The sequence below is a fragment of the Monodon monoceros genome, unplaced genomic scaffold, assembly GCF_005190385.1.
Source record: "Monodon monoceros isolate NGI ecotype Baffin Bay Population unplaced genomic scaffold, NGI_Narwhal_1 Super_Scaffold_14, whole genome shotgun sequence".
Taxonomy (NCBI): domain Eukaryota; kingdom Metazoa; phylum Chordata; class Mammalia; order Artiodactyla; family Monodontidae; genus Monodon; species Monodon monoceros.
Window position 1 is genome coordinate 39,264,484 of NW_021703770.1, and position 13,722 is coordinate 39,278,205.

Consider the following 13,722-nt stretch of genomic DNA (forward strand, 5'->3'; position numbering starts at 1 on the left):
GGAATCTGCCATGGATTTCCTTATAAACTAACAGGAGTGGAATAGAGGGGTTTTAAGAAGCTGGTGTAGGGGCTTCCCTGGTGGTGCAGTGGTTAAGAATCCACCAGCCAATGCAGGGGATAGGGGTTTGAGCCCTGGTCCGGGAAGATCCCATATGTCGCGGAGCAGCTAAGCCCGTGCGCCACAACTACTGAGCCTGCGCTCTAGAGCCCGCAAGCCACAACTACTGAGCCCATGTGCTGCAACTACTGAAGCCCATGTGCCTAGAGCCCGTGCTCCGCAACGAGAGAGCCACCGCAGTGAGAAGCCCTGGCACCACAACGAAGAATAGCCCCTGCTCACTGCAACTAGAGAAAGCCTGTGTGCAGCAACGAAGACTCAATGCAGCCAAAAATAAAAAAGTTAAAAAAAAAAGAAGCTTATGTGAAACCATGTAGAATTTAACAGCATAGTGGCATTGTGGGAAGATCATGAACTTTCCTTCAGTTAGAACCCAGTGTGTGTGCCATGTCAACTGCTTATGGGTTTTACTCTGGGCAAGTAGCTAACCTCTGTGAGCCTCATTTATAAAACAGGAGTGTTAATTTCTCCCCACAGGGTGATTGCTTGAACGGTTAAATGAGAAAAGCAGTGTTAGGCTCTAAGCAAACCATTTTGACATAGTAGAACCTCAACAAATATTAGACCCCTTCCTGCCTGTTTTGACCACATTTCACATTGTTTTGAGCCAGGTTAGAATCTTAGGTTTCATATATCAGTCCTGGAACCATAAGAAAATCAGCAAGTGACACATATACATTCATAGTAGATGGTGATGTTAATTTTTTTTTTTTTTTTTGCTAATTTTCTTTTTCTTTCTTTTTTTAACAGACAACTGGATATGGCCAAGAGGAAAAGTTTAGTGGACCCCTGAAGCCCATGACCTTTTCTATTTTTGAAGGCCAAGGAACGAATCAAATCATATTCCAGGTAATGGCTACTCTTGATCACTGTCATCTTGATTTTGCAGGCTCCCTCTTTTACTCCTTTATCTACTGTACACCCAGAAGTAAAATATAGGCATAGTAGATCTCATTATCAAGAATGATTTCAGAAGCTAAGTTAAACACACAGATGAGTGGCTTCAGTGTTATAAGACGTTGTACCTAACTTCCTCATTCGGACTTCCTCAGTGGTGTCTGGGGCAAGTACTCCCATCTCTAGGGTGGGGACCTTGGTGCCTGTAGACTCCGCCTCTTCCCCCAGGGTGGGAAGGGAACCTGTCTCTGGGGTGACATGGCCATCTGAGTATCTGTCTGTTCAATGAGCTGGCTGCTTGAAGCATTTGAAGGTGCGGGTTCTCTGGAATACTGCTGGAATTGTCTGCTTTCCTCACGGCATCCTCTGAGCCCGTCCCTGGGCCCTCACCCATGGGTTGGACAAGGCACAGTGGGAGGCAGTCATCTCATTTAGTTAGTTAACTGAGAAAGCATCAGATTGAGGGGTGGACTGAAGCTTTAAGGGCACTGAAATAATCCCGGAAATGTAATGGAGAGAGGGAGAAAAACATACTACTGCATTGACCAGAAATCCCCTGGGGAAGCGTGCTTGGCCTTGGAGTGGCTGAGGATGCTTTGATGAGCCTCTGGGTGTGCCCATGATCTCCCATCCCATGCACTGGGGGAGCAACAGAGGGTTGCTAAACTACCATCTAAGGTGGATGCCTTCTGTTAACTGTCCAAGCATTTGTTTCGGCAGTTCCTGTCCACAGAGGAGAGACTGAAAGCTGCCTCATGCCACCTTCTGTCATTTGGTACCAAATTAGTGCAAAGGGGCTCCATAGTATGAGCTGTTGGGGGGTGCACGTGTACCTCTGTGCCCTGCTGTGGGTATTTTAGAGGCTTTGACCTCTCCAGTCAGGGAAGCCGGCACTGAGCGAGGAGCAAATGCTTTGAGAGCTGGAGGCTAATAAGAGAAGAGTGTTCCAGCAAAGGCACAGCTTGGACACCTGCCCTGTGCTGGGAGAGGGCAGGGCATGCCCCGAGTTTTGGCAGAAGGCCAGCAGAGAGCCTAAAGAAGAAGGTAGGAGAGGAGGCTGCAGAGACAGGAAGGGCCCTGACTTCTAAGGCTCTTAGATTTTCTCCTCAAAGCAGAGGGCCTGAATCAAGTTTCCATTCAGGGCTACAAACTGGAGGGGGGCGGGAAACGGAAGAGGTTGCAGAGGAACTGGTTGGGAGTCTATGGCAGGGCGCACACAAGAGGTGATCTCGTTAACTAACATTCCCCCCCTTGCCAGGGAGCACTTAGTTATAGATATCTTGTTTACATTTTAAAAATTCTGTTCAAGATGTAGAGAAAAAACATATGGACACCAAGGGGGGAAAGGGGGGGGTGGGATGAATTGAGAGATTGGGATTGACATATATACACTGATATGTATAAAATAGATAACTGATGAGAACCTACTGTATAGCATAGGGGACTCCACTTGGCTGTACAGTAGAAACTAACACAACATTGTAGAACAACTATACTCCAATAAAAAAACATTCTGTTCATTTGTGTACTTTTATGCTTCATAAGCTGGTAAGAATGCTGTGGGCTAGGCACACGTTCATCTTTTTTTTTTGAATTTGACATATTTGTATTTATTTATTTATTTTTATTGGGGTATAGTTGCTTTACAATATTGCATTAGTTTCTGCTGTACAACAGAGTGAATCAGCTATATGTATACATATATCCCCTCCCTCTTGGACCTCCCCCTCCCATCCCACCCATCTAGGTCACAACAGAGCACCGAGCTGAGCTCCCTGCGCTATATAGCAGGTTCCCACTAGCTATCTGTTTTACACATGGTGGTGTATATATGTCATTCCCAATCTCCCAATTCATACCAGCCCCCCACGCCCCCGCCCCGTGTCCACACATCAGTTGTCTATGTCTGTGTCTCTATTCCTACGTTGCGAATAGGTTCATCTGTACCGTTTTTCTAAATTCCACATGTATGCGTTAAGATACAATCTTTATTTTTCTCCTTCTGATTTACTTCACTCTGTATGACAGACTCTAGGTCCATCCACGTCTCTACAAATGACCCAATTTCGTTCCTGATGGTGCCTATTGTTATAAGGCACTGTGCTGGGTACTGAGGATACAAGATGACACCAACACCATCCCTGCCCCCGGTGAGCTCATAGGGTAGTAGAAGGAAGCTAACAAGTAAGCAGACAATGTAGTGAAGGGTTCTGATCGGAGTCTGGTGGGCTGCAGAGGGAACCAAGTGCAGATGGAGAAAGAGCGCTCGATTTTAAGTGTGGGCGGTAGTGGTTGAACAGAAAAGGTTTCACTGACCCCTCAGCTGAGTATTTAAAGTTGAACAGGCACTCACAGACAGAAAGCGGGCCCTGGATACAGTATGGGAAAAAGCACGGGGCTGTGCAAATCAGCAAGAGAATGAAAGATAACAGGTGGTTTAGGGTGTGCAAAGGTGAGGCTGCCGAGGTCGGGTGGTGGGGATGGGTGTCCAGACCGGCCCTTTAACCTGTGGTAGGCTGCAGGGCACCTGTGGAGGTTAAAGAAGGTGTGAAGGAATTAGACTGTGCTTGCACAGACCTACTCTGTGATCACTGTAAGTGTGGGATGAAGGGGGTGAGCCTAGAGGTGGGAAGGCTCTCGGGACAGTTTGCCATAGACCAGTGGGAAGCGGTGGAGGCCTGGTTTAAGTAAGCATAAAGGGGGAGTGGAGGGAAGGAGAGGGGTGGGAGCAATGCAAGGAAGTCACACCTTCTGGGGTTGGTGACTGAATGAGTGCAGTGGGCGAGAGGAGGTGTTTAGGGTAACTCCGAGGCCTCTGGCTTGCTTCACTGGCTGGTTAGTGATGTCATTCAGAGAGAGAGAGAGAGAGAGGGAAGGAGAGAGAGAGAAGGAGGGGAGGGGAGGGAAGATTTATGGGAAAGTCAGTAAATAAGTGTTAGGCCTATTGAATTTAAGGTAATATGTGGGGTTAGCTAGGTGGAGATGTTGAGGAGACAGTGGCCATGTGGGTCTGGAGATACAGACTGGGGAGCCTTCCTCACACAGGTGCTAACCCAGTGCTTGGGTGTGAAAGTCCATCTGTAGTAAGTATCTCAATGGCCCACAAGGGCCAGGTAATTGATGAATGATGCTATCTTGGGATAAGACAGGCAGTGGCAAAAAACAGATGTAGAAAAACCCCCAACTGTGCAAACGTGAAATTAAAAGTCTTCTGATACTTGGCTCCAGCATGTGGGACACAGGGAATAGTGGGGACTGTGACAAACTGAGGGTACATCAAAAAGTATAGCCTTAATTCAATTCCAGACGATTTCACAAGTCAGAATTTGTGTACAGTATTACTGGATTCTATGGTTTTTCCACAAAAGTCAGAAATTTTTATATTCATGTAAAATTTCCTGATCTAAGAATATTGGCATAGTAAAAAAGTCATCTTATAATCTAAGCAAAATGTACTTGTGGGTCAGAGAGTCTGTGGTTACTTCTGCAACCTCTATTTGAGGAGACTCTTGAGCAGAAGGGAGTAGATGTTCTGTGAGTACAGGTCCACGTGCCACTGAACAGAATCAGAACTGTACCTAGAGGCAATGTCCAGCTAACAAACGTCACACACCTGGAAACTGCTTCATAGGATCCTTCCACAGTCTCTCAGGAGCCCAGCCAGTAAAATCATTCCTTGGGTTACTCCACTTCTTTTTCTGTTCTTTTTCCATTAGCCACACTACAAAGCTGTCTCTTCTTGACAGAAAATGATAGCCCAACTGCCATGGCTGAATGCTTCTTGTTTATGGGTGTGTGTGTTGGAGTGGAGGAGTGGAGGCCACGAAGGGGATTTCCTTCTAGAATCTCAGAGTCTTTGTTCTAGAAAAGACCTTAGAGATTTTTGTACCAACTGCTTGTTTTACAGATAGGGAAACTGAGGCTTAAATAAGTTAATGGCATAACTGATATTAGAACACTGATATTCTCATGTTCTAGTCAAGCATATCATGCTACTTAACACCATATACAAAAATTAACTCAAAATGGATTAAAGACCCAAATGTAAGACCAAAACCATAAAACTCCTAGAAGAACACATAAGCAGAATACTCTTTGATATAAATCGTAGGAATATTTTTTGGACCTGTCTCCTAAAGCAAAGGAAATAAAAGCAAAAATAAACAAATGGAAACTAATTAAACTCAAAAGCTTTTGCATAGCAAAGGAAACCATTGACAAAATGAAAAGACAAACTACTGAATGGGGGAAAATATTTGCAAATGATATGACTGATAAGAGGCTAATATCAAAAATATAGAAAGAGCTCATACAACTCAACATCAAGAAGCGAACAACCCAATTAAAAAATGGGTAGAGGGCTTCCTTGGTGGCACAGTGGTTGAGAGTCCGCCTGCCGATGCAGGGGACACGGGTTCGTGCCCCGGTCCGGGAAGATCCCACATGCCGCGGAGCGGCTGGGCCCGTGAGCCATGGCCGCTGAGCCTGCGCGTCCGGAGCCTGTGCTCCGCAACGGGAGAGGCCACAGCAGTGAGAGGCCCGTGTACCGCAAAAAAAAAAAAAAAAAATGGGTAGAAGACCTGAATAGACATTTTTCCAAAGAGGACATGTAAAAGGCCAACAGGCACATGAAAAGATGTTCAACATTGTTAATCATCAGAGAAATGCAAGTTAAAACCACAATGAGATATCACCTCACACCTGTCAAATGGTTATCACTAAAAATAACACAAATGACAAATGTTGGTGAGGAGAAAACGGAAACTTCATGCACTGTTGGTGGGAGTGTAAATTGGTGCAGCCAAGGAAAACAGTGTGGAGCTTTCTCAAAAAACTAGAAATAGAACTACCATATGACCCAGCAATTCCACTCCTGGGGTATATATCTGAAAAAAATGAAAATACTAATTTGAAAAGATACATTCACCCCAATATTCATAGTAGTATTATTTACAGTTGCCAAGATATGGAAGCAACCTAAATGTCCATCGGATAAAGAAGATGTAATTATCTATCTATTATCTATCTATCTATCTATCTATATGTGCACACACGCACACAATGAAATGCTACTCAGCATAAAAAAGAATGAAATTTTGCCATTTGCAACAACATGGATGGACTTGGAGGGTATTATGCTTAGTGAAATGTCAGACAGAGAAAGATAAATACTGTATGATATCACTTACACGTGGAATCTAAAAAATAAAACAAACTAGTGAATATAACAAAAAAGAAAAGACAGATACAGAAAACAAACTAGTTGTTACCAGTGGGTGGAGTGCAGGTGAGAGGGGCAAGTTAGGAGTAGGGGATTAAGAGGTACAAACCATTATGTATAAAGCAAATAAGCTACAAGGATGTCTTGTACAACACAGGGAATACAGCCAGTATTTTGTAGTAACTATTAGTGGAATATAACCTTTAAACATTGTGAATCACTATGTTGTACACCTATAATTTATGTAGTATTGTACATCAACTATACTTCAATTAAAAAAAAGGCCAAAATAAAAAGTAGGTTACATAGCAAAAAAAATAAAGTAAAATCTGGCATATACAAAAAAAAAAAATAGCATACTGTGCTCTCTCCATCTTCTTATGTGGAAATGATGTGGAAAACCCAGCCTTGGTAAGATGTACTTTGAGCTCTTTATTACAGTGGTGGGAAGGAGTTGTCCCAGTTCCCTCATCTGTATCACTTGAAATATTCTTACCTGAAGTCAGGGAGGAACAAAGCAAGCTTTTTGCCCCATGAGGTTGATCCCTGGGTTATTAACATGTCCTCCAAAAAAAAAAAAAAAAAAGAAAGAAAAAAAAAGAACTAAACACCTACAGACTTCTCTCACTGAGGATTTTCAACTATCCCCAGCTCTGTACTCTCAGGGGCTTCCAGATCTAAGGATAGTATGATACATATCTCAGACAGGTAATTCTTCTTCTTCTTCTTCTTTTTTTTTTGCTTCAAAGGAGTAATGTTATTTTATAATTCTCCCCATTTATTAGTTGCTTAGTACTTGAGTTTTAAAAGTGCACATTAAAAAAATGAGAGTTGAATACAGGACTTTGGAATAAAGAGGTCAGGGATACCAAATAAATTGAGTCCGTTTTTAGTTTTCTTCATGATAATTAAAGATGATTCAGCAACGATGGCCATTTTACGCAGCTCGTTCAGGAGGGCTTCTAGTACATGCAAGTGCATGCACTTGGTACAGAGGAGGATCTCACGAAGTTTCAGTGACGACTAGAAATATCATAAGGCGATTATGGACAATCTATCAACACCTGTTGTTGTCACTGGACAGAGAATGCTTCCAGTTTTCCAATCCACAGCTGGAACCAAGCTCTCGGATCTTCCACTCGTCTTCACTGGCCAAAAGAAAACTTTGTAATGGCTGATATTTTTTCCTTACAATTTCAATGAAGCCTTAGATTGGATCACATGAAAATGTCTCCGCGTATCTTCCAGAACTCCCCAATACCTTCCTTAATAGCATATTCAGCACAGTTCTTGCACTCTTGGGGTGTAAATCCAATTAATGCTCTCCCTGTAGTACCAATTCTCCGATCACTTGTCAATTTTTTAAATTTGAGCTTCTATGTAATGAGGAGATACATAATAAAAATGGTCCCCAAGGACACTGTAAGCCATGTATTGAGAGCCTTCTGAGGTTTCTGTAACTTCTTGATCTTCAAAACTCTCTACATTGCAAGCTATCTCCATTTTCCCTTCGTGAGGAAAAGCCATCGTTTGGACGCCCTTCAGTCCATTCACATTTGAGCCCCGAATGGCACTAGCGATCTGTTTTCCCAGAGCCAAGTCTTGATATCATCTTTGGTAACATTGCAGTTCATCACATACAGGCTAGCTACGATGCCTGATGTGAAAGTTTGTTTCTCAGTTTGCGGTTTCGCTCAGCTCCTGCCTCCCGCAGATTGGCTCTCGGCTGCTCTAGCGGCAGCATGAATCTCCTCACTGCAAAGCTGAAATTCCAATTTTGTTCCAACGCAACTGTCACAACACCCTGAAGCAAGCTGTTAAACCACATCTTCGGGCAGGTGCAGCTCCCAGGTCAGGTTTAAGAACACCGAAATCCCTCCTTGTGAACCAGCCCAGTTGCTTCCTTCTCTGGACAAGAGTGCGCTTCTCAGGCAGGTCAGCCTCACCAAAGAGAAACACACTGCAGCCAGGAACACGTTGGACGAGATTCTCACCAAGGCTTCTAGCCACAGCTCCACACTTCCACTCCGACACCAGAGAGAGGGTAAATGGGAATCAGGTCCACTGCTCCCAGGCAAGGATGGATCCCCTCTTGAACCTCCATATCAATTGACTGGAAGGCCTCCAGGCAGGCAGCCAGAATGGAATTGCGTAACTCAGCAAGAGAAGCTTTTATTGTAATGACTGACCTGTTGTCCTTTTTTTTTTTTTTTTTGCGGTACGCGGGCCTCTCACTGTTGTGGCCTCTCCCGTTGCGGAGGACGCACAGGCTCAGCGGCCATGGCTCACGGGCCCAGCCGCTCCGCGGCATGTGGGATCTTCCCGGACCGGGGCACGAACCCGTGTCCCCTGCATCGGCAGGCGGACTCTCAACCACTGCGCCACCAGGGAAGCCCTATTGCACTCTTGATCAGAAAATATATTGAGCACTGATACCTCAGGATGTTTCTGTCCATTTTTTTTCAAGAAAAGCTGCTTTCGCTGCGTTCTCAACAATGTATTATTTTCTTCTGGCTTCTGAAATGTTTCATAAACAGGCAGCCAAACGGAGCCCCAGTCTGTGTCCTGCGCACGCACCACCGTTGGCACTTTTAGGGCGGCAGAGGCTCTCCGGGGAGGTTGCAGTGCGAGGTCTGGGCAGACACCGGCGCTGGGACCCCCTGCGCGGTGCCGCCCAGGTTCTGGTGTGGAGTGGCCCAGACCCACGTGGGCCGAAGGGCAACCAGAGGGACTCGCTGAGGGCCCCGGGAGACTCCAGCAGGGGGATCAGCGTCCGCGGGCGGCGGGGCCCGGAGCGAGGGGCGGCCGGCGGCGGCGCCGCCCCGGGCCCGCCTCCAGCCTGCGACCACGCCGGCAGCTCCGCGGTTTGGGGGGACGCACCTGCGGGGATGGAGGACGTCGCTGTAGGATGGCCTCTTTTTTCTTTGTAATGTGTGAGATATAGCTTATATATCTTAAGATCTACCCTTTTGTTTTTGTTTGTTTGTTTTTTTTTTTTTTGTGGTACGCGGGCCTCTCCCTGTTGTGGCCTCTCCCGTTGCGGAGCACAGGCTCCGGACGCGCAGGCTCAGCGGCCATGGCTCACGGGCCCAGCCGCTCCGCGGCATGTGGGATCTTCCCGAACCGGGGCACGAACCCGTGTCCCCTGCATCGGCAGGCGGACTCTCAACCACTGCACCACCAAGGAAGCCCTACCCTTTTAAAATGTCCAATTCAGTGGTTTTTAATATGTCACAAAAATGTACAACCATCACCACTATCTGATCCCAGAACACTTTCACCAGCCTCAAAGAAACCCTGTAACCAGCTAGCAGTCACCCCCTATTCTCCTCTCCTCCCAGCCCCTGGCAAACACTAATCGACTTGCAGTCTCTAGAGATTTCCTTTATAGACATTTCATGTAAATGGAATCATGTAACATGTGACCTTTTGTGTATAATTTCTTTTACTTAGCATAATGTTTTCAAGGTTCATCCATATTGTAGCAGGTATTAGTACTTTGTTCCTTTTTTTATGGCTGATTAATATCCCATTGTATGAATATAATCATTTTGAATATCCAGTTATCATTTGATGGGCATTTATGGCTATTATAAATAATGCTATTATGGACATTCATGTACAATTTTTGTGAGGATATATGTTTTCCATTCTCTAGGATATATACCTAGGAGTAAAATTTCTGGGACATAGTTAATTCAATTTTTAACTTTTTAAATAACTGCAAAACTGTTCTGCAAAACAACTGAACCATTTTACATTCCCACCAGCATTGTATAAGTGTTCTGATTTCTCCACATCCTTGCCAACACTTGTTACTTATCTGTTTCTTTATTGTATTGATAGCTATCCTAGTGGAGTAAAGTGATAGTTCTCTGTGGTTTGGGTTTGCATTTCCCTAATGACTAATGTTAATATCTTTTAATGTGCTTATTGGCTATTTGTATATCTTCTTTGGAGAACTGTCTGTTCAAATCCTTTACCTCTTTTTAAATTGAATTATTTGTCTTTTTATTGTTGTAAGAGCTCTTTATATATTCTGCATAAAGTTTCTTATCATACACATGATTTGCAAATATTTTCTCACATTCTATAGGTTACTTTTCACTTTCTTGATAGTTCGTTTGAAGCACAAAAGCTTTTAATTTTGATGAAGTTCAATTTATTTTCTTTTTTGTTTGTGCTTTTGCTATAACATCTAAAAAACTCTTGCCTCATCCAGAGTCACAAAGATTTATGCCTCTTTTTTCTTCTCAGTTTTATAGTATTAATTCTTAACATTTAGGCCTTTGGTCTATTTTTAGTTAATTTTTGTGCATGATACGAGAGGTAGGGATCTAACTTCATTCTTCTGCATGTGGATATCCAGTTGTTCCAGCACCATTTGTTGAAAACACTATTTTTTCCCCATTGAATTATCTTAGCACATTTGTCAAAAATTAATTTGACCATAAATACAAAAGTTTATTTCTGTACTCCTGATTTTGAATCCATTGATCTATATGTCTGTCCTTATGCCAGTGCCACACTCTCTAGAATACTGTAGCTTTGTAGAAAATTTTGAAATCAGGCAGTGTTAAGTCTCCCAACTTTGTTCTTCTTTTTCAAGGTTGTTTTGGTTATTCTGGGCCTTATACATTTTTATATAAACTTTAGGATCATCGTGTCAATTCTACAAACAAGACAAAATAATTTTGATAGGGATTGTGTTGAATTTGTATCTCAACTTGGAGAATAGTACTATCTTAACAATATTAAGTTTTTCAAGTTTTGAGCACGGGATGTTTTTTCCATTTATTTAGATCTTCTTTAATTTCTTTCAACAATGTTTCGTAGTTTTCAGTTTACAAATCTTGTATTTCTCTGGTTAAATTTATTCTGAAGTATGTTATTCCTTTTAATCCTATTGTAAATGGAATTGTTTTCTTAACATCATTTTCCGATTTCTTTTTGCTGGTGTATAGAAATACAGTTGATTTTTTTTTCTTTTTTTTTGTATATTGATCGTTTATCTTGCAACCTTACTGGACTTGTTTATTTGCTGTAAAACTTTTTTAGATTCCTTAGGATTTTCCATATGTAAGATCATGTCATCTATGAATAGAAATACTTTTACTCATTTCTTTCCAATCTGGATGACTTTTATTTCTTTCTCTTTCCTAGGATTTCAAGTACGATGTTATATAGAAGTGACAAGATTGGGCATCATTATCTTGTTCCTGATCATATAGGGAAAGCTTTCAGTCTTTCACCATTATGTATAATATTAGCTGTGGGTTTTTCTTAGATGCCCTTTATTAGGTTGAGGAAGTTATCTTCTATTCCTACTTTGTTGTGTATTTTTTTTTACCATGAAAGGATGCTGGATTTTGTCAAATGATTTTCTGCCTCTATAGAGATACTCATCTGGTTTTGTCCTTTATTCTATTAATATGGGGTATTAAATTAATTGATTTTCATACGTTGAACCAGCCTTGTATTCTGAGATAAATTCCACTTGGTCATGATATATAATTCTTTTTATATGTTGCTGGATTCAGTTTGCTAGTATTCTGTTGAAAACTTTTGCATCTATATTTATGAGATATTGCTCTGTAGTTTTATTTTGTTATTCTTTTTCTGTTTTGCATATAAGGATGACACTGGCCTCATAGAATAAGTTGGGAAGTATTCCATACTCTTCTACTTTTTGGAAGCGTTTGTGAAGGTTTGATGTTAATTCTCCCATACTTTTTAGGTAGAATTCACCAGTGAAGTTACCTGGTCCTGGGCTTTACTTTGTGGGAAATTTTTTGATTACAATTCAAGCTCTTTAGTTGTTATAGTTCTTTTCAGACTTTCTACTTATTCTTTGGTCAATTTTGGTAGTTTTTATCTAAGAATTCATCCATTTCACTTAGGTTGTCTGATTTGTGGGAAAACAATTGCTTATAGTATTCTATTTCATCCTTTTTATCTCTGTAAGTTTGGTAGTACTGTCCCCTCTTACATTCCTGATTTTAGTTGTTTGATTCTTGTGTTTTTTAAAAAAATATTTATTTGTTTGTTTATTTATTTTGGCTGTGCTGGGTCTTAGTTTTGGCACGCGGGATCTTTTTTTTTAGTTGCGGTGTGCGGGCTTCTTAGTTGCGGCATGTGGACTTCTTAGTAGTGGTATGCATGCGAGATCTAGTTCCCTGACCAGGGATCAAATCCAGGCCCTCTGCATTGGGAGCAGGGAGTCTTACCCACTGGACCACCAGAGAAGTCCCTCTTGTGTCTATTTTTTTCTTGGTAAGTCCAATTGAAGATTTGTCCATTTTGTTGATCTTTTCAAAAGACCAACTTTTTGTTTTGCTGATTTTCTCCTTTGCTTTTGTGTTCTCCATTTTATTAATTTCCACTCTAATCTTTATTTCCTTCTGCTTGCTTTGGGTTAGTTTATTCATCTTCTTCTAGTCTCTTAAGGTAGAAGATTATTGATTTGATATTTTCTTCTTTTATAGGCATTTATAGCTATAGATTTGCCTCCATGTACTGCTTAATCTGTATCCCATAAAGTTTGGTATGCTGTGTTTTCATTTTCATTCATCTAAAAGTATATTCTAATTTCCCTTTTAATTTCCTCTTTGACCTATTGGTTATTAGAGTGTATTGTTATTTCCATATACTTGTGGTTTTCCCACATTTCCTGCTATTTGGTTTTAGTTTCTCCATTGTGGTTAGAGAACATATTTTGTATGATTTCAATGCTTTAAATTTATTGAAACTTGTTTTGTGATCTATCATATGATCTAGCCTGGAGAATGTTTAATGTATATTTAAGAAGAATGTGTGTTAGGATTTTGTTGGATGGAGTGTTCCATAGATGTCTGTTAGCTTCTGGTTGGTTTACAGCGTTGTTCAAGTCTTCTATTTTCTTGTTGATCGTCTGTCTGTTTGTTATATTCATTATTGAAAGTGAAGTTTTCAAGTCACCAACTATTATTGTTGAATTGTATATATTATCTTCAATTCTGTCAGTTTTTGCTTCATGTATTTTGGGGTCTGTTGGTAGGTGGATATATGTTTATAATTGTTATAGAATCTTGATGGATTGACCCTTGTATCAGTATAGAATATCCTTCTTTTCTCTAGTAATAATTTTTATCTTAAAGTTTGTTTGTTCTAATAGTAGTATAGCTTAATTTCACCCTCATTTTGAAGGACAGTTTTGTTGCATGTACAACTCTTAGTTGGCAGTCTTTTTCTTTCAGCACTTTGAATATGTCATTTCACTGTCTTCTGGCCTCCATGAGAAATCAGCTGTTCAGTTTATTGAGGATCCTTTGTATGTGATGAGTCTCTGCACTTCCAAATTCTCTTTTTTTTTTTTTTGCGGTACACGGGCCTCTCACTGTTGTGGCCTCTCCCATTGTGGAGCACAGGCTCCGGACTTGCAGGCTCAGCAGCCATGGCTCACGGGCCTAGATGCTCCACGGCATGTGGGATCTTCCCGGACCGGG

At 41.8% G+C, this 13,722-nt stretch overlaps 1 protein-coding gene across 1 annotated transcript in view; it reads left to right on the forward strand.

The window, feature by feature from the left end:
- The window catches only part of CDH17 (cadherin 17), a 96,090-nt gene that overhangs the window by 21,991 nt on the left and 60,377 nt on the right, over positions 1–13,722 (forward strand). The window contains exon 3 of the mRNA XM_029222962.1: positions 871–969. Coding sequence (XP_029078795.1) covers positions 871–969 — 99 coding nt within the window. The remainder of the gene's footprint in view (positions 1–870; positions 970–13,722) is intronic.